The sequence below is a fragment of the Quercus lobata genome, chromosome 8 (genome assembly GCF_001633185.2).
Source record: "Quercus lobata isolate SW786 chromosome 8, ValleyOak3.0 Primary Assembly, whole genome shotgun sequence".
Taxonomy (NCBI): domain Eukaryota; kingdom Viridiplantae; phylum Streptophyta; class Magnoliopsida; order Fagales; family Fagaceae; genus Quercus; species Quercus lobata.
Window position 1 is genome coordinate 44,091,898 of NC_044911.1, and position 26,615 is coordinate 44,118,512.

Below are 26,615 nucleotides of genomic sequence, written 5' to 3' on the forward strand. Positions count from 1 at the left end.
TTATAAAAGATGAAGAATATAATGATGAAAATATACCAATGTTGCAACTCAAAAATTGAAACTTAGGAGAATAAAGAGACAAGAGTCTTCTCTTGATAAACATGATTTTAGATGGCGAAAAATTTGTCAATGAATTAATAGGTGTAATAAATCTAATAAACCCCGTTTTTATGAAAATTGAGGATCATAGGAAACCATGGCTTTCGAACCATGATCCCACCAACCATTTGATTTGTAAGTGCATGCATCTTGAATGGAATAATGGATGATGTCAATTTTTAAAATAAAATAAAATTAGTGCCCTATATAGGCTATATTTGTCTTAGATCCAAAAATGAACGTGTGGATTTTGTTAGAAATGGGCTAAATTCCTAATTTAACTTGGTGTAGGTTTTCTTCGTATGAAAGAAAATTATTTTTTCTTGATGTGGAAGAAAAAAAAAAAAGGTTATTGGTATGATAGAAAAGTTTCTTATTGAAGAAGTAATTGTGTAGTTCTTATCCATCAGAGAATAGAAGTTTTGGGTTGTGTTTGTGTATTGAAAGTTTTTATTTTTTTTTTTTTTTTTTTTTGGTTATAGAGTTATTAGGTGGATTGGACTTTGGGGTCGTGAGTTTATATTTATAAGGATTTTGTGTTATTTGTGTGAATATGGTTTGTGAAGTTTTGAAATATATATCGTTGATAGTTGATATTGGTTAACGTTTCATAAATCAAGGCTTGAAGTTGACCAAACCACACTAGATATTATTGTTTTATATGAATATTTTGTTTTCTTATTTGTGTCTATGTACTTCAACTAGCCGCAACACATGACAGAATTACCACCAAAAGCCAAAATCTTTTGATGCTTCATTCATGAGTTCACATTGCATGCATTGAAATGATCGAGTTGTGATGGCCAGGGCATTAATTATGGATCAACCAGTAACACGTGACCAACCATAATTATAATTGCAGGTACTAAAGAGTCATAATGTGTTTGATTTTCTGAATATAATTCAACAAATTCTGACTTCTTTAGCAAAAAAAAAAAAAAAACAAATTCTGACTTCAAAATTTGACCGTTCATTCAAATTCACTAATTTCTTCAAAACGGACACAACAAGCCTTTTTTCTTTTCTTTTTTATACCATAAATATATTAAGAAGTTCGAAATTATTAGCATTTCATATGTTATTTATGTTATCTATAAAGTTGGAAATTATACCATGCGACGTTTAAGGAGAAATGTTAAAAAGATTAGAAGAATTAGTTATAAGAAATTAAAAACGCAATTCATTGTTTTGAGGAATGGTTACATGCTAAAAAAAAAAAGCTAAATTATAAATTACACCCTCCAACTCAAAAATGATGTCTCTCCGTGTTTTTTATTGATGAACCCCTCTTAAAATGTGAGTTAAAATAATAATAAAATTTAATTACAAAATTGGTTATAGTGAGGGACGAAGTCAGAACTTTGAGTTAAGAGAGGCAACTTTGACCTCTAGCTCAGGGCAACTTTGACCTCTAGCTCAGCAGCTTCTTAGCCGCTGAAGCTCAGCAGCTTCTTAGCCGCTGATTTTTTTTTTTTAAAGTTTTTGATGTGTGTGTCTACTGGGTAAAAACAAAATTATTCTGTTTAAAACTTTTTAAATGGCCAATTGTTTGTTTGAGCAAAATTGATTAATTGGACTTAATATTTTTTAGCTTTGCTATTAGTGATTTTTGTTGTTGCACAAATGTTTTTGGACTAGTATATGTTGTTTTAAATTTTAGATCTATAAATTTTTTAATGGCCTTTAAAATGAGGAAACTGTTAGAGGTATATTGTTGATATAGTGAGTGATTATTGCTAAAAAAAAAAAAAAAGTGATGTAAATAATAGGCCTAAATGCAAACCAATAAGAATTTGTACCTCAACAATTTGTAAAAATGTTGTAGATAAATTTGTAACTGTAACGTTACATTAAAAAGAATCAATGATATTGTTAAGGGGAGCAATGTATGCCTCCACCTCTGGCCGAAGCCTAAAACTATAACTTTACTCAATATCATTAAAATTACTACATGTTTTGAAAATTTAACTGTTGGATTGCATGTTCTTTACGCTCTTAATACACATGTCAAATTTTGTGTCAATTGGATATTATTTACTATATAATCTATAAGTTTATATTTTATGCAAAATTTTAAACTACAAAAACTTGCAATTTAAATAATTTATTGATAATATAATTATTGATATTTAATTTTCTAAAAATTTTGCAAGCATGGAGGATATTAAAAGAAAATGCAATCCAACGAAATTTACCTCCAATAAAAAGATATTGAGTAAGGTTGTAACCAATTTTATAGCTAAATTTTGTCCATAAAAAAATGAGGTTGAATGCCAAGAGTTTTGTAACTTATTAACATTGTCTACTCTCCTTTAAAAAGAGATTCATGATTCTAAGTCCCCTTCTCCCATTATTGTAAGTTGTAACTATTAAATTTTTAAAGGGTAGTTAATATGAAGAAGTTTTACACTATATTTCAGTGAAGAGATGGGAAGTGAGATTGAATTAATCCATCTGTTTTGTAAGATAGGCGAAACTCTCCATAGCCAGTAAATTGAATTCTATTCACCGAAAAGAAAGTGGATTAGTGGAACAAAACAAAAGAAGGATATTGTTAAGGAAAATGTGAGAAATTTTAATAATATGATACTAGTAATTTTCCATCTTTACATTTTTATTATCATTTTTCATATTTTTCTTCTCATTCTAAAAAACATATGAAAACAAAAAGTCCCTCATTTTTAACAACATGAGAAAATACATATTTTTTTAAAGTTTCAATTCATTTCTCTCTTTTCTTTTCTTTTCTTTTTCCCCCTTATTTGATAATTGTGAAAGGTGAAATTTGACCCTTAAACATTTCCCTTAAAAACACTAAATTACTAGTTGAAATATAACTTTCTTGGCCTTGTCCTCTAGTCATGGTTGGATAAAAACTTAACCAGAAATCTAACCAAAACACAAAATGTTGGCGGCATTGTTAGCCACTCATATAATAGGTCCACCAAACTGTACCATATATCCAGTTCCACTGTACTGTACTATCTATATTATGTAGTGCCATTGCTAAGTATCAAGTTCTATGATTCTACTTTCTCAAAAAAAAAAAAAGTTCTATGATTCTATCCACTCCTAAGCCCATTGTACCATCATTTTACTATTGTTCTAGACAATGTAACATTGCATTACAATCAAATTAACTAGTTTCCCTTTTTGGGTTGAAATCAATCACATAATTATATTGTCTAGTACAATACAAACAGTGTTATCTTTTCTAAAGACAGTAAATTCAATCAAAAGAAAATTAATGATGAAGCCTTATTGTCTAATACAATAAAAACAGTGTTATCTTTGCTAAATACAGTAAATTCAATCGGAAGAAAATGAATGATGAACCAAAATTTCTCTCCAGGCTTCGTACAATAACATTGTATTTTTGCTGGGTGTAATGGTGTATCATTACCCTCAACGTGGCCCCCAAAAAACATTCTGCATTCACCACTGGTGGGGCCTCTTTCTTTTTTGAAAAAGAAAGAAAAAAAGATGATTCAATCCATCAAGCCTGTGAGTGTTTTGGAATGAACTTGTGAAATGAAACAGTATACTTACCATTTACCAATCAGTGAGAAAATAATAAGTAAATCAGAAGTTGAAGTGGATAAAAAAAAAAAAAGTAGAGTGCTATTTAGATGAATAATAACACCCATTTGAAGATGCTATACTGCCATTATAGTACCAGGTTCTAGTTCAGAACTTTAGCTCCCTAATTCACTAAAAAGGATAAGATGCAGCCTGGCAGTTTGGCATATGCGAAATGATCCATTAATAATCAGAATTTATAGACATCCAGATCTCTGAATCAGAGTAGCAGAGCCCACTCGGCTGAGAGATGAAAACACTGAAACACAACTAACACCAAAGGCAAGGCTTACCATAATTAATTCAATGCACCTTTTAGGCTTTTAGCATCATAAACATTCCTCTACATGAAGAAATAAGTTTCCTACAAATATTCACAGTCATATTCCAACTACTAACCAGCCTTTCTTCCTATTCATTGAAATTTAAAATTTATCAAAATAAACATCATAAGAAACTCCCAAAATAAAAATAAAAAGATGGGAAATCTTCTTCTTCTTTTTTCCCCAAAACCCCCCCTCAAAAAATAAAAAAGGAATAATGTAAAAAAGTAAAAAAATAAAATAAAAATATGAAGCAAGTCCAAGTGATCTGGTCTGGGAGCAAGCTAGAGGGTACCAATAATATCCATTATCAACCCCCAAGCTTGGTCTTTTCCTTGTCCAACCTCTCAAAGAAAGTAGCAAGAGCTCTCAAGGCTTTGACTTGGTACTGCAAAGTCATTATATAACCAGCAGTCTCTTCGAAGAGATTGTCCACACCAAGTGACTCACCTCCAGGCACTATCCTCTGCAATGCCTCAATCTTTCTCGCCACCTCTGCCTTCTCATCATCTTCACACACAATAACCTCATCACCAGCACCAACTGCATCCAAGTCTTCCTTGTCCTGAGACTTCATCATGTCTTGTCCTCGCTTTCTTCTGGTACTTCTTATGTGCTTTGTCGTCTCAAGCTTCTTCTTACTTGTTTGAAAACTGGGTAGAGCCTCGTGCACTACTCCTGCATGACCCATCTCTAGAAATGTGGGTGTGGGTCTTTGGGTTTCATGAGTACTTTCCATGGATATGATGCCCAGGGCTGAGCTCATATACAAAGAGAGAGAGAGAGAGAGAGAGAGAGAGAGAGAGAGGGTTATGAGAGTTATGAGTATGAGAGTGTGTGTGTGAAGGCGTATGAAGAAAAGTGAAGAGAGAAGAAGGAAGTTAAATTATTGTTGAGCTCAAGAAATGAAATGTCAAATGCCAACGAAGCAGGGCCCACTTTTTTTGGCTTCCCCAAGCCCTAGTTTTGTATTGGACTGCGCTCGTGATTTCACGCTCTGAATGCATCGCGTCTTCATGGACATGGTCAATCCAGTTGTAACTTGTAGCTCTAGTCAATTAGCCCCAAAAAAATTGTAACTCTAGTCTAGTGTTTTTTTTTTTTTTTTTTTTAATTGAATTCATCTATGCATTCGGGGGTAAAGAGAAATAAAAAGTTTCAACATTATAGTGATTTGTTAATTTTTATTGTGTATTCCTGAATCCTGAAGTATATTTTCTCACTCTCACGAAGGGGTGGATCTCATTCATCATAAGGCCCACCCCTACATGATAGAGAGGAAATATACTTTCAGAATATATAATATTTTCCTATTATAGTAAATTTGTCTCACTCCTAAAAAAAATAAAGTTTAAAGGTGTGGGTTGTGTAGAACGTTTTGTAGAAATGTAATTGATGATATTGTGTGGATGGAAGACTCTCCTCCTCCATCTATGGAAGCTTTGTATTTTGACTCATTATTTCAATGCATGAATATCTATCCCATTTCAAAAAAAATGTGACTTTAGATTAAATAGAATAGGAAAAAAAAACATGTGATTGGCTTTAATTAATCTATTGAGGATCTATAATCAACCTCGAAATTTTGAAACTGAGACTTTATTGTTGTTATTGTTGTAGTACATTTATAGAATAGATAAAATTATTTGATGAAAATAAGTTATGCATTCCAAGATAGTAAATTAAACTCAAACCATACAACTTTTTTTTTCTTTTAATTATCTCGTGATTCTACATATAAATTCATTTAAGATCATTCAATTTTTTCTCTTTAAAAGATATGAATTTAACTCATAATACATATATACATATATATATTGCAATATATATCATAATTTCAATTTGTAGATATGTCGTAACAAATGTAATGATAGTGATTAAAATATTTTATTTGCAAATGAATTATGTAATAAGAAATGTACATAAAATTTTCTTACCTTTTGCTTCATTGAATCATAAATATATTTACATAAATATCACAAGGAAAATGTTAAAAATATTACAAATTTTACTACATAAATTTTACAAATTGATCTGGTGATTTCAGCAACATAATAAATTAATGTGTAATTTTTTTTCTTTCCTATAATTGATGACACATCAATTTGTAAAGATAATATACTAAAATTTATAGCATCCCTCCCAATAAAAAAATTAAAATTATAGCATCCCTAACATCTCTCTTCTCATAATTAACATTGCGTTCATTAAATTATCAATTCTCCAATGACATATATAATATGGATTTTACTAATGTGTGCCCTTAGGGTACACATTAATTTCCATTTTTGGAAAAAAATTTCTCGAGAATTAAAAAAATAATGACAACTTTTTCAATTTCCGAGAAAATGTTTCTAAAAACAAAATTGTAGTAAATGAAGTTTGGTAATAGGTTACTTTCATAAGATAGCTCAATCACCTTTTTATTTTCTTTTTTCAAAAAATAAAATCTTATGGTCTTTGGTTAAAGACTAAAATTGGATTAAAAGCATGAAATAAATTCAAAAATGAATAAATATTTGGAAAACAAAACAAATATATGAGTTGAGAATTTTAATTGAGATTAAATTTAGAACATCCATAATTTAGTACAAATCAAATTATTTACAAAGTTACCCTCTTGTGGGTATTTCTCCGCCCCTTGTGGTAGCTTTTATCCCCTCCCCCCTCTTGTGGGTTGTTTGCCACCCATAATGGGGCTCTTGAGTTTTTACACTAGATCTAGTGTTTCCCTAAGCTACCGATGCCTTGAAATAGATTCTTGGAAAGCAAGGATGCGATGTTTGTTCATCTTTGTACTGTTGTTTGGTATAAATACACTACTCTTGTATTTATGTTTTTTAAATTATAAATTGAGTTTGTATCTTCCAGTGAGTTGATGAGTCATCACAAATTATATTATTTTTCTTCTTCTTTTTCTTATAATTATTTTTTATAGTAATAAAATTATACTATTCTCTTACAATTGAAAAAAGAAAAAGGTCGTTCAAAGAAGGAAAAGAAAAAAGAAAAAGGTAATACTCCTTAGCAAGATTATTTTTTTTTCTTTTCTTTTCTTTTCAAATTAAATAGATCCTAGGTTTTGAAAAACATGAAGGGAGGGGAGGGTAGGCAATAGTAGGACGCGCAGTAAAGAGCAAGTGTAATTAAAAGCTCCGTTGGATCACCTCAACGGCTCAACCTCAGCAGCTGTGGATAGATGGATAGGTTGTGAAGGCTAAAAGAGAAAGAGAGATGGATGGGCCCACAACCACAAAACATTTTTTTGGGGGGGGGGGGGGGGAGAGGGAGAGAGAGAGAGAGAAAGAGGAGAGCACATGCACATGTGATCACATGATTTTCTTGAACCTAACACCACCCATGTGCCTCCCCACTCCCGTCCTCTCTTTCCTATGATCTCCATCACTACCCTTCGCATGGTTGCCACGTGTATCTCCAACATGGACCCACCTTGAGCCCCACAAAAACATTTTACATTACAATTAGCAATTTACAAACCCCCCCTCCTTTTTAAATACTATTTTTCTTTTTCTTTCTTCTATTTTTTTAGATAACAAATAGTAGTAAAACAAATACAACTATTTTCACACCAAATTTCATAATTCGTTGACTTGTGAAATAATAAATATTTAACGAAAGTGAGGAGTCTATATAAGTAGAAAGCGTTAATCATTGAAAGTTGTATAAAATTGCAAAAATTGAGTATATGATTATGTGTATCTCTAGAATTATTAAAAAAAAAAAAAAAAAAAAAAGAAGAAGAAGAAGAAGAAGAAGAAGAAGAAGAAAGAAAGAAAGAAAGAAGAAGAAGAAGAAGGAGTGATAGAGGGTGGGTGTAATGTAATGTAATGGGTAAGGAAGTGGGGGTGTTTCCAAGAAGGAAACCAGTAGGGGATTTTGGTCATTGGGATTGTGGGAAGAGATTTTGTGTGTTGGGCATATGGGGCTCCATGTGATCAGAGCCACCGGATCAGCTTTGTTGCTGTCACATTCACACACTACACCCTGTCTTATTTTACTCTACCACATTTTCTTGGATCAAATCCCACCCATGATCTTCGGTTTTGGATGGATTTTCATCATCTTTCTTTTTCCCACCTCAGGCCCTCCGTACTTCTTTCTAGTACATCATTTTGTATAACAAGGAAAGGATCAGTAATTAAAACCTATTTGCCCTTTTAAAACCTTGCCCCATTTCTATTATTCCCCCCAAAATTCTTTGTATGATAAATCAAGATTTGGTAGCTACATTTTTGTTTTTGCATTTTGATTTGAGCCCTCTTATCTGATTTTGTTTGTCTAATGTCCTACTTAATATTTTTCTAAGGTCCTAAATAAGGCCAATAATAATTTAAATAGATTAAATAAATAAAAAAGCGCTAGTTAATATTTTTATACATGTGATAATGCGAAAGAATTCAATGTACTGATTTCAAAACGTATAGATACTATTTTTAGACCTCCACAATGAATGTACACTAACAACTCAAGAGAATCTTAAATCTAAATAAAAGACTTGCCACCACTATTTAAAATCATGGAGGCTTAAAATACTTCCAAGCGCCCCCCCCCCCCCCCCCCCCCCAAAAGCATTGGGAAGTGATTTTGTTGTGTCACGGAAAAAATGAGTGAAGCTTTAGGATGCATTTACTTTAACCAATATATTTAGGGCTATCCGACCCAACCATGGAACCGACCCACCCACCTAAACTGACAAAGTTAACCCGAAAACCTGCTAACTCGATGCCTGTGACAATCACCTCCTTTCAAAAACCGACCTTTACAGGTCGGTTGTTGGGTTGTTCCATGAAAATCCAATTCCAACAAACCCGACCAATCTCCACCCACTAAAAGTCATCATGTCCACATTTTAACATGTCCAATGCAACTAATGCACTGGACACATGCTCTTCCCTATGTATGTTTATTGTCCCAAAAATGTTAAAAGTCACCAAAATTATAATTTGAAAATAAATAAATAGTTCTAACTATTTTATTTTTTAAGCTAACTAACAAATTTATGAGACAATTTGTTCTTTTTTTTTTCTTTTTTTTTTGAGGAAACAGTAATACTTATTAGAACACACGAACACGAAAATAGTATATAGAGTTTTTTAAACAGGCTTATAATAACCAGAGTACCACTACATAACTAGAGACTATTTGTTCTTGATATGCCTATTTATTAATACTGTATCAAATTATTCTATTGCTATTAGTTCTCGATATGGCTATTTATTAAGATTGTATCAAATTATTCTATTTTTAGTATTAATAATGTTATGTAGGATAAAGTAACCCCTTTCATTTTTTGATATGAATATCTTCCCATGCATGAACATGTACTCTCCCTATAAAGAAGTCTTCATCACCTCTCTTTGTAGAAATATTATATAAGATGGCCTTCCCATTCCTTACCCTTTTCTCATGGATTGAACTTAAGTCCTCTCTCTTATTATAAGAGAAGAAATAACATAGTGCTACAAGCCAACTCTCAATAATTTTTTTGTCCCTAAAAAAATTTTGATTTTTGATTTTTATTTTTTATGCTCGAAGATGTCAAGGAGCTGCTCATCATTTGGCACCCTTACACCATGCCCCTTGGACCCCCCCCCCCCCCCTAATTATCATAATCACATTGAAGTGATTGAACTAGTTCCAAACTTAATTAACAATCTCTATAAATTTTTACAAAAATACCTAATTGACTGTCCAATAATAATTCAAATGTCATTATTTCTGCTCCTTTGATTGGAGTTTCAAATTCATGAACTCACGGAGGTGGTGAGACCTTAACTTACATACACCACTTCATGTCATAATTTCTGCTCCTTTGATGGGTCTTCACCCGGACAAAGCAAACATGGACATATATAGGAGTATTAATAGGAGTGATGTAGACGAAAAAGTAGGGTGATGTATTGAATAATGATGGGGTGTTATGAGAGTTATGACAGATGCATGCATAGCATGGAATTATGTGCACCCAATTAATATAATCACGAAGAGAAATGATAGTGAGCGTGTGAGGGAGTCAGAAATTGTTGCACGGCGCTCGGTTGGTAGATGGCATTGGCTGCCAATTCATTTACTCCCCATCTTTAGTGTATTCCCATTCCCATTTCAGCCAACACATCCATTTGCACTGGGCCAATACATCCATTGAAATTTTTTTTTTTTTTAATTTAGTTTTCATTTTTTTTTTTCCAATTGAAATCTGACGGGAAATTGGAAATAATTCAAAATTTTCCACGTGCAACAACTAGTAAACAACTCAAAAGGATGGTTGGAAATTCAAAATTCGAAGTTGCAAGTTGTCACTAAATCGGCACTTGAACGGTATCAGTAAGGCAAGGCAAAAGAGGAAGAGTTAAGGGGTAGTTTGGATTTAGTATTTTCCATCACCAATCACTCTGTTTTCATCACTCATAACTCAAAACTGGTGAGTTCCACGACTGTTTGGTTTGTTTGGATTTGTTTTCAGTTTTTGTTTCCATCACTCAATTCTCTGATTTTTGAGTGATAAGTTATGAAAACTGAAAATACATTTTAAGTGTTTTTGAGTTATGAAGACAGAATTTTCATGGTATTTTGGTAAATAAACACATACTGCTGGAACCCACGGTCAAAGAAGTCACATCCTTACTTTTTTTTCTTTTTCTTTTTTCTCTCCTTTCTTCTTCACAGACTCACTCAACTCAACGGCTTTTTTGGATTTCATGTTTTCTTCTTCTTTCTTTTTCTATCTTTCTTTCTTCTTCACAAACTCGCTCCAACGGCCATTTTTTTCCTTCTTCTTCATTCTTTATCTTTCTTTTCTTCTTCACAAAAACACATGGGTAACTTTATCCAAAAAAAGAAAAAAAAAACACATGGGTACCAATTTCTCAAACCCAAAAAATCAAACTCATAAACACATGATACCGATCATACACCCTAACACACAAACACAAACCCACAAACATGTTCATCCACACAATAAATCTAAAAAATTCTTCTCCAAATACAAACAAAACCCAGAAGTAATAAATGAAAGAGAGGAAAGGGGAGGAGAAGAGTGGTGGAATCAGTCTTGCATGTCCTTTCCTACATTCTTCATCAGTGCCGCTGGGTCATGATGGAGGAGATTGGCGCCGTTGTTGCTAGTCGAAGGTGATCTTGCAAGCTGGGTGCCGGTGGAGATCAACGCTCGGTGAAGTGGAGATCGGCGCTGGGTGGATTTCCTTTGCTGGAGATTGGCGTTGTTTGGACTCGATAAGGTGGAGATCGGCGTAGTTTGGACTCAATGAGAGGAAGAGAATGGAGGGGCAGAGAGGGGTTTGTACGATGTGTCTGGGTATTGGGGAAAAAAAAAAGGGATTTATGGGGAGAGAAAGGATACATGCGGGTATGGTAACCGTGAGCCTGACATGGTGCTCAGAGAGTGGGTCCCATAAAAAGTACAAATTTTTTAGTAATGAGAAGTTGAAAACAGTGTGCCAAATGTGCAAGGTTTAGAAAGTTTAGGTATTTTAAGTAATAAGTGATGAGTAACGAGTGATGAAAATTGAGTGAAGAGTGATGAGTGATGGGTTTTTTTAAAACCAAACGGCCCCTAAATCTCTCCATTTGCTAATCGGCAAACAGAGGGGGAAATCTAAGTGCCGATTGGTATTTGTACCCTCAAGATTCAAATTTTTTACTTTTCCCTCCTAGCTTCAGCATCCTTTCGAATTCAAATTCACACAACTACAAGCTAACTCATCTATAATGGCTCCACCCTCATTAAGAGGCTCCTCCCCCTCTATAATAGAGGTGGAGATTCACCATTCAAGGCACCCCATTCTCCTAAAGCTTTAGAGGAAGCAATTGAGTATGTTCATTGTGCAGTTGGTGATCCTTTATTCAATTTGAGACGATGTCTTTTATTTCCTCTTCTTTAGGAATCTGGTGAACTCTTCCCCCTTTTGTTTGTTTAATTTTATGTTGTTATTATTTTAGTCCTTGTGTTTGCGTGATTATGTTATTGTGTTTGTTCGAATGAACATGTTTTGGTATGATATTGTGTGATAGTTAGGATCTAAGCATGTTGATACTTTGAATAATGCTCACATGTTCTTCATCTATTCATATGTAATTCATAAAATAATCCTTTGTTTGATCCTAAATTCCCATTAATCACATATGATAATATGTTTGTCTTTCAATTCCTTTATCATGTTCAAATGTTGGATCCGTAATCTTCACTAATCACATTCAATCAGAGGTTTCTCTTGCGAATTCTCAATCTTGTTCATATACAATGTTCATCAATTCCATGTTTTATTTTTCAGTTTTTTAGTCTTGTTCACAAGCTAGGTTCAAATCCATTGCATGCAATTACATGTTTTAGATTCTTTCATGTAGTTGTTAATTCATACTTTCATGCTTATATGTACTCCTTGCAAGTTCAAATTTTAGTTTTGATTCGTACTCTATGTAGAGTGATACGACTTAGTTGTTTGTGACGTATTAATGTCTGACATGACATGACATCAGTCACCATAGTCTAGAAGACTGTTTTACTGGGCAAGGTGGGTGGGTTCTTAACACCTTCCCACCTTGAAACTTAGCCTTCGAATTTAGATAAAGAGTTGATAGACTTGGATTTCATCCATGTAATTTTCATCTTTTTAGAATGTAACTAGGATCAAAGTTATGGAACTTTGCTCTTAGATTGTATCTAAGATCAAAACCATGTAAGGTTTTAAGTTACACTCAAATAGATATACATTTTATCAAATCAATGAAAATGAGACATTTTTTATCATACAATTTTCTTTTTTTTTTTTCTATGTAAATAAAATAATTGGTGATTTTATTTAAAACCCTTGATGTAAGGGGAAATATAGCTTTAGTTGAATCACCATTTTGAGGAACACTAACACAAATTCACCCATTCGCATGAGTTTGGCCCAATTAAACCAAGAAACGGGCCGATGTCGAGATCTCTCACACTAACTTGCCCTTAGTTACAGGTAAGTTTCCCACATTACCCTCTTATGATCATAATAACAAAAAGGATCTTAAAAATCTACACAAATTACAAGAGCACCCTTATATTGACTTGAAGAGCTAAAGTTGCCCTCTATATGAAAATCTGGAATACCAAACTATCACGTCTCTTCCCTTCATAATTTTTACTCTTTCAAGTAATTATTCAATACTCTTTCAAGTACTCCCACCTCTTACATAATAATAACTCCACTAACTAAATTTGCATTAGATTCACCATCCATGCATAATGAGGAAATATCACATCATTATACTTCAAGGGTATCTAATAATTTCCTTCTCTGTATTACTGTATTATGCTTTGGAACCATATCAACTGCTCCTTCCACCATAAGAGAACTTCCCCCATCTTTCTTGTCCACCACAATAATTCGATTTTGTTCATATTCATCAATGGTGTTCAATCATACGCTATGCTCATCAGCCTTCACATCAAGCCAACCAATAATTCTTAGCGTAATCTTCACCTTCTGCAACTCCCACTTGAGAACCATCCAAAACCCCTAGATAATCACAACACTTAAAACAGATAAGCCCATTAACTTTTCACTCAGCTTTCCAGTGTATGTACTTCATATATCATATTTTCGTGGTAAAAGTGCTCTGCCACCCTCAAGAACAAAGAACAACACGGCACAAGCAAACCAATCAAAGGAAGTGCTTCAAATTCCTTTGGACTTTATTATACAAATACTGTTATTTTCCTTGTAGGTGACTTTGATTTTGAGCACTACAAAGTTTTGAAGTTGAAGGAGTTGTGATAGAGGTGAGAGTAATCAATATGGGAGTATTTCATATGAGCTTAAAATCACTCACAAAGAACCTTATTCAAACAACGCGTAACAAGTTTTCAACAGAGAAACAAGAAGGAAACCCTTAGAAATTTAAAATAATAATAAATAATGTTCAAAATTTTAATTTGTTTGAATTTTTCCGGACGTTTTGATTTTTGATTTTTGATTTTTTTTTTTTTTTTTTTTTTTTTTTTTTTTTTTTTAATTTAGACTATACTTGGGTATTCAGAAAATCCAAGTAAGAAACGGTCGAAATATAGAATTTGTTGGAAATAAAGGACCGATGCTAATGGCACAAGTTTAACTAAAAAAAAGCTTTAATCATGGCTAATAGTATTAGCTGGTCATAGGATTCTTTTTATTTTTTATTTTTTGAGAAACGTCATAGGAATCATTGTTAAAAGAAAAGGATATTCTGTTAAACGTTATTAACGACATGAATTATGTGTCGCTTTTCTCATAAAACTTAGGAGAGTATCATTTGATTCAAGCATGGGAGGTATTGTCATTCCATGAAACCTAGAGTAAGGTTTAATAAATAAATAAATAAAGAGAACATATAGGGAAACTTCAAGAAATGGACGGTTCAAATTTTACAAGAAGAGAGAAAGAGAGAGAGAGAGATACTTTATTGGGTTAAACCGAGTTATGATAAACTTGTGTCAAAATAAGAGCAATCTCCAATAAAATCTCAAATATTAGCAAAAACCAAATAAAAAATCCTGAAGTGTATGTATCGTATAACTTGCCAATTCACCTCTCTCTCGATACGATTTATATGATATACATTTGTGTATCATACTACAATTTATATCAGGATATGACATTATTTTTTGGTCAACTTTATACGAATCACACATCATTAGCCACCATCCACTACTATTAGTCAATTTTACACGAATTAAGTTATTTTTTACCCTAAGTATAAACCATATAGCATATACCTTATCAGAAACCCGAATTAGTACAAAGGAACTTGACCACTTTGCAAGCGGAAAAGGCAATATAATTAAAACAATTTAAACCATATAATAACCTAATATCTATCATTCAATGTCCTGTTGGTCTTCATATTATTTTGCCTTGGTACATTTGCAAGATATTACCACCCCTACAACTAGGAATTGGAAACAAATAAGAACAAATTCAATTTATACATGTAAGAAACAATAAGAACTTGGAAACATGGTAATTAACTTCGCCGAGAATATCAGGCACTAGAAGAACCAACAATCTGTCCAGTTATATGGCCCTACTAAACCTAGCCATCACTACGTAGGTAATTACGAGGGAAAGGAAGAAACTTCTTCTATGAATTTGAAGATATAATATTTCACTAAATATAGTTTCCAATGGCAGATACTTATTTATAACATCTAACATAACCTGAGAAAGCCGGCTCTTTCAGGGAAATCACTCCCTCACCTCATTCTTTTTACACAACCCGGAGGGGTCTTATCCCAGTCCCTGGAAAAAGCCTTCCTCTGCGCATATTTCTTCATTTCACCAAAATAGCTCTTGACGCAACTTTCTCTTCAGCTGTTCTTTAATACATCCTCGTCATACCATATTGAACAGTCCCAACCTTTCTGTGGGTAGCTGCAGTTGCAGCAGCTGCAGAAGCAGCACTAATCCCACCATATTGAGCCTTTGCCTGAAGCAAGTTTGTTTCTATACCTATTCGATCATCCATGTGTTCTACCTTGGTCACTCCTGCCCTTGTCATAAAAAAGGGGTTGTTATCGATGTTGATAGCAATCTCCGGTGCTAATTTGGCAGCCATGCCACATTGAGGGGCTTGTTTGACTTGCGAGGACAAGTCCCTTTGAGATTCTGTCACAGATCTTTCTTGATTTCCATTGCTAGATTTGCGATAATAATATGCAGGAGGGACTGCCTGAGGAGGCAGGACTGCATTTCTGATTACCGTTCTTGGGTCGTAGGCATCCTTGCCGTTTCCATTCTCGTATGGTACAACTGGCCCAACAACTTTTCCAGGTTTGGCTGAACAGAAACAAAACAAATTCAGTCAAAATCTAAATGAATATATATATTATAAAATTTAAAAAAAAAAAAAAAATGAAACTAGCCATTGTGATCACAAATGCAAAGGGAAGGGAGTACCTAGTGGAATCCTCTGTGATGCCTGCATGCTCCTCATTACATTCATAGATATTCCATCTGTATCTCTGGAATTTTTGTTGTAAGCCTCCTCTCCAGTTTGGCGATCTTTGTAGGGAGGGATGTATGGTTGTTCTTTGGGAGGGATTGCATTCGAGTGTACAATTGTAGACCTGTGAAAATCATTAATGAAGAATTAAATTTCACGACCACACGAAGTAAATTATTGTGCGTGTCAGACTTGGACATATAATATTTGCCCAATAATGCAGTTGTAGGCCAAATATGTCCTATCATCATAGTATTAAAGGCATCCATAAGGGTGAAATGAGAAACTACATCACACCCTATCTTATTATGTGTTTCCAGAAGAAAAATAAGGGGTGAAATTTGTAACAATACTGCACGCCCAAATGTGCACACACCAATGCATGCATTTATATATTTGGCCTACCTCCATCACACCAAAATTATCTTATGTACCTGCTCCTCTCACAAGTCTGTGGGCCCCACAGACGTGGGAGCCACATTTTTGTGAGAGGCCCACTCCATGAGATATTCCATCAGATGCATACACACTCGAATGTCAATACAAAAGCCTCTTTCCACATGGCCCCTTTTCCCCAGCATCCTAAGCATGTGCCTAAACTCCCTGCCCCCCACACCCCCCCCCCAACGCGCACGCGGGGGCCCCCAAAGCAAACACAAACTTCAATGTCAAAACCTCTTTCCACATGGCCTTCCAGAATCACATGCCCTTTGTTTTCACTTTTCACTATTGAAGGTTTCACTAGCAACAATAGAATAAAAGGGATAAGCCGTTAATTAGAAAAATAACATTTTTCCCAGTTTTAACAATTACAAATCCATTACTATCACTTCAAATATATAACTAATGAGCTCTAGCCCCACAACACACACACACCAGTATCAAAAATTGCAAGAAGACTGTCTTTAGTTTGTCCAGAACTATCGGTATGACCACCGAAAGACTCGAGGAAATTCAGCAAAAGAATGTTTTTTACCTAGGAAGGGACACGTGCTTTCTTTCAAGTGGAATTACTGGCCCACTCTTACCACCATTTTCCTCAAGATATGCAAACTGTTTTCGAAATTGATCAACAGCACTGTAAAGAATATGCACCGGAAATCAGTAGAAAGTAGGCAGAAAGATCTTTAACACATCTTCTCTGTATAATAAAAACAGACAATGGGAAAGCAACCAAGAGAATTAGAACCTTGGATAGAGAAAATTAGTCCTTTCAGTCCCATTCATGTAGTCTTTCAGTAGTTGAGGATGGTACTCTAGTATCTCTCGGAAAATTAGTTCCCGTATATCCTCCTTTGTGACCCTTCGCCTCTCAAATTCAAATTCCATCTTTGTAATAGGCTGGCAGGAAGGCTCCCTCTCAACTTTTGCCAGTCCCTTGAAGTAAGGATCAGCCAATGCCTAATATAAAACCAAGAAATAAATATCAACTCATTTACAATATTTAAAACAAAAACACCAAGGCAGAATATGTAATTATCAAAAAACCATCAAAGCAGCATATGCTAGACAAATTGCATATGATACTTAATTCAAGGTTTTCAGAAGCAAGATAAAAGCATAAAACTATGGTGCACACGGATATGGCACAATCCTATAAGACAAACCTCTTCAGCTGTAGGCCGGTCCTTTGGATCAAAGGCAAGCAATCTTTCCAATAGTCGTAATGCTAAAGGATCGGCATTTGGGAATTTTTGTTCAAATGGCACAAGCTGCTTTTTCCTCATGCTAGTTAAGTATCTCCTTGCCTTCTCATTACGAACCTGCATCCAACACAAGAAAATTTATGGTAAAGCATAGTTTTACACACAATTTAAATTGAGCAACATGAACCAAGGATACACAAGTGCACACACAGAAGGGAAATAAAAAGGCATACCCGAGAAATGGTATCTAATGAAGGTGTCCCAAGCAGATCAGTCATCAAATCCAGCTGATGTACAACATTTTTTCCAGGAAAAAGTGGCTTCCCAGTTAATACCTCGGCAAATATGCAGCCTATACTCCATATATCAATTGCAGGTGTATACTGCATCCAGATGAAATATAATTTGAGTGTAGGAATAATGAGTTTGACTTATGCAAGAACTAGACCTAGACTTCAGAAAATTACTAGAACAAGAAGATATACTCCCCAGCATTCCAATACGTTTTAATATATTGCACAATGCTACCATAGAAACTTCACTTCTTTTACTTTCTTAAGTCAATGTGTGATGATTTAAAGGATTAGTGTAATTATGTCACCTTGTATTGTTTGAGTTAGAATCTTCTGTATTCTAAATGTATTTCCCAGTTTCCCTCACACAGCAGATGTTATTGCGACCTTCATCCATAATTTTATCAAAACCAAAACTGATCCCACAAGCACTTTTCCATGCTAAAATAACCATTTGCGACCCATATGTCCTAACATATAACCTTATCAAACTCATAGGGATAGTGTTGACCTTGCAACTAAGGAATAAAAGAAGAAGAAAACTTGAAGGTTAAAACAGAAGAAAGGATTGCTACACGTTTAGTGGCCATTACTATCAGATCCAAGTTCATAATGGGTCTGATTTAGGATAAGAAATGTCACTTGAAGCACAATTTGAAGGGATGACTATCATACCATGATGATGACATCAACAAATAATCAATACGATCTTTCCCCAAAATGATTTTACATCAACGAATAACACCACTACTTTTGAGGTCATATATCTTCACTAATGCACCGATTTTCATTCAAAGAAAAAGCTCATTAAAAGTTTTAAAACTGATAGATGGAGCATAAACTGCTAGACAGGTCATATGTCCCAAGGATCACATCAAATCACAAAATCTAGCTCACAAACACCCTGAGTCATGCAGTTATAATGTTATATAAGCTAACAACCGGTCACAATTGGAGCTCCTCATACTCACTTAGATAGCCCAAATTGACCTAGTACATCACCAAAATAGCACTCAACAACAACACACACTCGTACAATCCTCTATCCAGAACAATCCACACAATCAAGGTATCACAAGGAACATCTCAAAATCTTAGAAAATAGAATCCTAAATAGTAGGAAAATAAAGGAAAAATTCTTTGAAGATTCTATTCTTAAAAAAAAATAAATAAATAAATAATAAAAATAAAAAATAAAAATTCCCATAATACCGGCTAAAAAATGTGATTGAGATATTTTTGGAAAAAAAGCTCATAATAAATGGAGGGTTTAATGCATTCATTAGCTAAGGCTATTTCCTTTTCTGACCCAATCTCATGCGAGTCCCAAACACATTGAAAATTAATAATAATAATAATAATAATAACAATAATAATAAAAGCATTATATACTTATATTGGCATATACTTTTCTGCAAAATTCAAGAACACATTCTCCTATGAAACAAACACAGCCTTATGTACCAACTTTCATTAAGGCTGCACTTGTTTTGGCTGAAAATATTTTCTGGAAAATATCTTACCCAATTTCAGGAGTTTGGCCCCACTGAAATGGTGTTCAAATTAGCTGAAAATAATTTCTAGTTTGACCGTAAAATAGCTCTAAGAGGTCAAAACAATATGTGCCTCACTGAGAACGACCCCCACCCACCACGACCCACAGCCCAACCCACCACCCCACTGCTGGCCTGCCGTTGCTCCTACTGCCTAGCTGCCAGTCATGAGCCACTGTTTGGCAAGAAGCAACCAATCTCTCTCTCTCTCTTTCTCTCTCTCTCTCTCATTGTGGTGGGAGATAAGGACATTGGATTTTAAACACTCAATAAAATATTTAACATCATACCTTCGAGAAAAATGATCCACAAAGCTCTGGAGCTCTATACCATCTTGTAGCAACATAGTCCTGTAAGTGTGAAATAAAAATTACTTGAATTATTAATTTATTAGACTGGACTTTCAAATAGACATGAAAACTAATAATATTTTTACACAAAAATAGTGCAGAGTAAGAAATTTAATAAATAAACAACAGATGTCTAATATTTTTGAATAGCATACCGTCCAAAATATTGTTGTAGGTGTATCACTGAATGCGACTCTTGCTAAACCAAAATCACAGATTTTAAGTTTACAGTTTGCATTTGCCAATATATTCTTCGGTTTTAAATCTCGATGGTAGACGTTTGCTGCACCCATGTAGCCAAATATCAGATATGAACACATTCAACAAAACCCTAAGCACTATCTCACCAACCTCTCCCCCTAATAAATTACTAATTGTTCCTAAAGCTTAAATAGTTAGGAAAGAGTGACTTTAATCATTTAACTATAATGTTAGCACTTCCTCTCACTTGTGGACCCACACTCTCCCTTAATAAGTGGGGTCCAACATGTTGGATTTTAAATGAGAAGTGGAGTAGAGATAGGGTTCGAACTTAGGAACTTCTACTCTGATACCATTATAAATTACCAATTGTCCCAAAAGTTTAAGGTGTTAGGATATGGTGAATCTAATCATTTAACCATAATTCTATGAGCCACCCACCCCATAACCAAAAAAATGCCACCCAGCAACACATAACATTCAGGGGGAGGGGGAGGAAAAATAATGTGGTACACAAAATTCAATGAAGCAAGATTGTACAAGGGAACTATTTCCTAAATGTATGGGTAGAATTGAAGGAAGCGACAACCATAGGTTTCAGCCAGCCTAAACTACTCAACTATGACATTTAAGATTGTCACATTCTGTTAATAAACTAACTTTTGCTTTATATTGAGATTAAGAAAAGTCAAGATCAAGGGTAAAGGTATCAGGCAATTAGCTTAAAACAAGTACCAGTGTGAATATACTTCAAGGCACGAAGTAGCTGGTATAGGAAAAACTGATAGTGTTCTCGTGTCAGGTCATCATTGGCTTTGATGACTTGATGAAGATCTGATTCCATGAGCTCAAAAACAACATAAATATCTTTGAAGTCCCTTCTAGAGGGTGGAAGCATAATGTGTTTAATTTCAACAATATCAGGATGTCGTAGAAGTCTGAGCAGCTTTATCTCACGAAGAATACGCGCAGCATCAGATATGTGTTCAAATATATCATGTATTTTCTTTATTGCCACTTTTTCACCAGTATGAGTGTCAATTGCTGAGCAAACAACGCCATAACTTCCTTTTCCAATAACTTCCTGAATTTTGTATCTATTGGCATCACCATATTCGGAGAAAAAGTCCATCTCAGTTGAATTCTGCAACATAGAAAACCCCAGATAAGACAAATAAACACCTTTCTGATGTTCATATTCTTCAAAGAGTCAAACCCCAAAAGTTAAGGCAACCAAAAAAAAAAAAAAAAAAAAAAAGATACATATATATATATATATGCTTATAAATAGAAAACAACACTGAAGCACATAAATTATGAAAATCATTATTTTTAATGAATAGAATACAAGACACAAACTCCAAACAAAATAGACTTGTCAACAGAAGAAAGTCTTAAAAAAAAAGATCATAGAAATGAAGCAAGCAACCCAACCAAGAGTGAATTTAGAAGTTATGTACACATCCAAAGCATTGCCAAATTGCCAATGGCATAAAGCCGGTAACTTGGTGAATTCATATCATTCCTAATAAGAAATGGCACTCCACTAGAAGTGCCCATACTAATTAATGCACATTTCATTAAATTTTATCCATATTGCAAGGTAAATCTGCTAATATAGAAAATTTCTTTCATGCTTCTAAAAAACTTCAGGAGATATAGCATTTTATGATTCATTATGGTAAATCCTATTTTAGAAGGAAAGAGTAAGAAAATGCATAAATTAATTAATACGTTGATCCTATTAAGCCTTATCCATATCAGAAATTTTCTATATATTAGCCTCGGATTTAAAATCTCTCCTGAGATATTCTTATGTCTGTTTTATTTACGTATATATCCTATGATTGTACACACTTACTCCCAGGAAACATTTTCACATTAATTTTAACACACATATATCCTTCACTCTTGCAAGCCTTTGTAGATCTGCTATTCTTTGCTCTTATAATTAATGCCACAGAAAAGAAGAAAAGGAAAAAGACAATATGCAATTGTTCAATTCAATATCAAGTTTCTAAAACTTTGACTCTACTCTCCCCAAAACCAGTTCATATCCAGAATTATATGACATATTTAGTGATTATAGAGTAATATTATTCTCTATCTCCCCCTTATCTGATTCAAAAAACAATTCAGCAAATTAGAGTATTCAAACTCAAACTCAAAATTAAATAATAATAAATAAATAAATAAAAATTATCAGCAGAACTGCTTAAGATTCTCAAACGTGAATCATCCGTAATGATCAAGCTTCTAATTGTCAGGAAAAATGACCATGCTTAAATACCAGAAATTACCTCAAATTCCCTATAGAACTATTTCGTCGTTCTTAGAAGACAGAATCCAATTAACATCCATAGATTCAGGCAATGGAAAATCAATTCCAATAAAAAAATAAAGAAAATCAAAAGAATTATTTAACAAAACATGATACCAAAGAACCAAAAATTTCTAGGGGGAAAAAGAACTATTCCCTCAAAGAAATATCTAAGAGAGATGAAGAGTAAGGAGGAATAAATAGAAGTGGCATCTAACTAGACCCCAAGAGAAGCATAAGCATTAAATTCAGCGGATTGCATTCCAGAATAAGAATGAAACCCACTTCATTTAAAAAAGCAAAATTCGTTATTAACTTTTGCCGTTATCCATGACCACCATAACGCAAAACAAAACCAAAAGCTAAAAGCATTCAAGATTTCAAATTAGAAGCTAAAAGCATTCAAATCAAAGGACAGCGTCTCTCAATTATACACAACTTTATCAGCAGCATCTCCCCACAGAACCATTTACTATGTCACATCCCCAGCTAACAAAAATCCAACAAATCCCACTCACACCTTCAAACAAACAAGTACCTTTATAAAGCTCAATCTGCACAAATACCAAAACCCAGTTCCTAAGTTTCACACACAAACATTTCCACAATCATCATTTACATATATAGTAACTTCAAAAAAAAAAGGGTAAAGTTCTTAATCTCTCCTTTATAAAACAGTAAAAATCCAATCTTGATTTCAAATCCAAGCTACCAAATCCCAAAAAAGAAAAAAGAAAAGAATCCCACACACATAAACATGGAAATGGAAACTCAAATCCCAAGACAATTCTTTTTTAAAATAAAAACCAATCTTGATATGAAAGGAATCACCTTTTTCCTCTGATCTTGCTGCATTTTAAAGCAAACCCAGAACCCAGAATCCAAAAATTGAGCTGAAAAACCTGAGACCCAGTTGAGATCAGGAAGAAAGAGAGAAAACCCAGGTGTGAAAAATGGTTGAAAAGTAGAACGAAGCTGTCAGCTTTAGCTGAGCCTTAGCCACATTTGCCCCACCTACCCCTGCTCCGGATCACAAGCCCACAGTCCCTCCTTATTCTCCTTGTTCCTCCAAACCCCTTCACCAACATAGAAGAAGAACGACTATCCAACCCAACACCAACAAATCCCTCATGCACTCTCTGCCCAGCAATCCCAAATTGTTGTTCCTTACAAATCCTTCAACAAGCAAGTTCTACCAATGATAACAAGCAACAACAACAACAGCTATTACAAAGTACTCTCAAAGCTCAGAATTTGAGAGACTTTTGATAGCTGTGAGGCTCTCAGAGAGAGAGAGAGAGATCTAGATAACACCGACAAAATCAGAGAGAGAGAGAGAATTGAGGTGATGAAAAGAGAGAGATATATAAGGCATAAATCTAGGGGGGGAGAGAGAGAGAGAAAGAAAAGGGAAAGGGGTATTTTCGGTATTTCATGTGTTCGTTTTTGTCCATCATAAAACGTATGGATACGGATATGCGAGTGGGAATACGGGGGTGGCATTTTCGTAGTTTTATTGAGAGGTAAGGGTGGTTAGGTAGGCTTTCCTTTTCTTTTTTTTGTAGGGTTACCGTTACTTTCCCAGTTTCTTTCCCCCTTCTTGGAGTTAGGGTATGTTTGGTTGGGGTGGTACCTGGGAAAAAAAAAGGTTGGCACAGTGTCCACGTGGAGGATTCTGATTGGCTAGTCAGAAAAGGTGTTCGAATTTTATTGATCATAAAATTGACATGGGTCATGACCATCATTAGATTATTATTACTATCAGTAGTCTTTTTTTTTTTTTTTTTTTTTTTAGCAGTATTACTATTAGTAGTCTAAAACAACGAGCCTTGAAATGAATATATGATATTAGTTTTACTTTTTTAGAACCATTTGCAATCTTGAAATTTTAATTGTCACAAAATTTTATGTTGGTGTTTTCTTTATTAGGAAAGATGATAAGTATTATACGTATAAACTCCAAAATTTTCTCATCATGGTTATGGCACCCCAAAACCTTTTCCTTTAAACTTAGTTTTATACTGAATTTGGATGTGTTTTTATCTGGACAATATGTTAACATCTTTATGAGGCATATTTATTTACTAAATAATATTTTATAGCATCATTTCCATATGTAGAATAGTCTATTTTTTAATTTCATTTGACGTGACACACTATTATTATTGTCTTTAATTAATTATATTCTTCTTGTTTAAAGAGACGAGAATACCTATTGATCAGTTGTGCTTACTTATTCATAACTCATATATAAGCACTGCCTAGAATCTAATGTGCATGCTTTGTTGTGTTGCCAAATGCCAATAGTGTATGGTCTATGTGGAAAGCTAAAGCTAGCAGAGAAAGTACATGTAGACGTGACTATATATGTTGCGTTTGATGTTCTCTTTTCTTTTCTTTTCTTTTTTTATGAATTATACGCACTAGAATAGATGTTTCTGAGATTGTTGAATTTGCGGCTTTGGTATGGAACAAAATGGTGACAAAGAAATTTAGTGTTTCATGGTGGACTGGTTCTATTTTCATTGGTGGAAGCAGACCAGGAAATGCTAAGAGAATATTTTTTTTATTTTGGGAATCTATGACTGGATTCTTGATTGTGATTATCCAAAGTTTGACAGAGCTTGAACTTTCTATATATATATAGCCACCTCTTAGATGAGCTTTATGTACTCCTTATTGATAATTGTCGATCTTAGGAGTTAGGAGTCTCTCTCTCTCTCTCACTAGTGCCTAAACAGTGCAATTGGTTTGAGGAAATACCCTCTTGTTTTGATTCTGTTTTAATAACTGATGTACAATAAATTTGACTATTTGAATAAAATTTCCTAAATTTTTCTATTTAAAAAAAAAAGAAAAAGAAAAAAAGTCAATCCTTCTTGATGATCAAGTACTAAATTTTATCAATTTCAATATTTATGGTAGTTTAAAACTTATTTAAGAAGAAAAAAGAGCCATGTATATTGTAGTCAACCATTTATGTTGTAATCACTAATGAGTTAGTGACAATATATATACATCATGTCCATCTCCCATGTATAGCATATGCAATACCGTTTGGTTGAGTTAAAATATACAATTAATTCGTATGATGATTGTGAAATACTACTACTACTACTAATAATAATAATAATAATAATAATAATAATAATATAACCTATACATACCTTCATTTTTTAACCTTTTTTTTTTTTTTTTTTAAGTTGAGAGTCATATATGTTGTTATCAACCATTTAAGTTTATTTACTAATGCTGAAATGACAACATTTTTTTTTTTAGAAGGATGCTGTAATGACAACATAAAGTAGCTTATAGTCTTCATTTCCCCAAATAGCATAGGGCTGCTCGGTTTGGTTTAGTTAAAAATACATTTTATTTATCAAAACCAAAAACTTTAAAAATACAATATGATACTTCTTTAAATATATTAATAAGATATGAAATACATATTAATAAGATATGAAATACACATATCTCCATTTTCTTTTCTTGTAAATGATATATACACAACTTGTATGACTAAGTGTTAAATTACATCACAAAATTTTAAACATGAATTCAGAATTCAGGTTTGACAAAAGGTTTTAATTTGCATGTTAGAAAAAATAAATTTTAATAGGATCAACACATGAATTCACCCAAAATATAGAAATCAACATTAATTAATGTAGCAAAAAGTCTTTAGTATTAGAAATTTTGGAAATCAGAAGCATAAAATATACAATTACTTTGTGTCATGAAGCTCTTCATGGAAGATATATCAAGTCAATTTCAGAGGTTGCAACATAATTTAATATTACAGTGACGTAAGGTAGTAATGCAACTTGAAAATAAATCCAAAGTACATATGTGTCCATATATCAATTTTCTTTCTATTTCATAAGATAATGACAATTGTACTCAATTAATAGACAGGTTTCCTATAAGAACTAGTCCAATTAGAGTTTCAATACAAATCTAAAGTTCCATTCAAAGTTTATTATAAAATGAGACTTGTACATAAAAGTTATTACTAAAGGATACCCTCTCGCTTTCAAAATTTTTACGTAACCTAACATGTTCTGCACGTGTCACTTGGAGTTGAGCCAACACGGTTTCTTGTGGATCTTGGTGTGACAATATAAACAATGAATGTGGCAAACCAACAATATATTATACAATAAATTAATAACATAAAATTTATATCTATCCAACAAACATACAAATAAGATTTTTAATAATTATTTGGAAAATAGTTATTATTATATAGTTTAA

The 26,615-nt window shown here is 33.5% G+C and overlaps 2 protein-coding genes across 2 annotated transcripts; both read right to left on the minus strand.

Moving 5' to 3' along the window:
* Nucleotides 1–4,061: 4,061 nt before the first annotated feature.
* On the minus strand, nt 4,062–4,862 carry LOC115957903 (transcription factor PAR2). Its single transcript, XM_031076243.1, has one exon. It carries the CDS (start codon nt 4,765–4,767, stop codon nt 4,312–4,314), a length of 456 nt encoding a protein of 151 aa, XP_030932103.1. The 5' UTR covers nt 4,768–4,862; the 3' UTR covers nt 4,062–4,311.
* Nucleotides 4,863–14,855: 9,993 nt separating this feature from the next.
* Nucleotides 14,856–23,700, minus strand: LOC115954832 (mitogen-activated protein kinase 20). Its single transcript, XM_031072789.1, has 10 exons — nt 23,193–23,700; nt 20,777–21,185; nt 19,996–20,123; nt 19,781–19,840; nt 17,878–18,027; nt 17,606–17,761; nt 17,188–17,399; nt 16,975–17,076; nt 15,953–16,122; nt 14,856–15,832 (listed from the first exon to the last, which is right to left on the minus strand). The coding sequence occupies exons 1-10, from the start codon at nt 23,214–23,216 to the stop codon at nt 15,375–15,377; spliced, it is 1,869 nt and encodes a 622-aa protein (XP_030928649.1). The 5' UTR covers nt 23,217–23,700; the 3' UTR covers nt 14,856–15,374.
* Between the last annotated feature and the right edge of the window lie 2,915 nt (nt 23,701–26,615).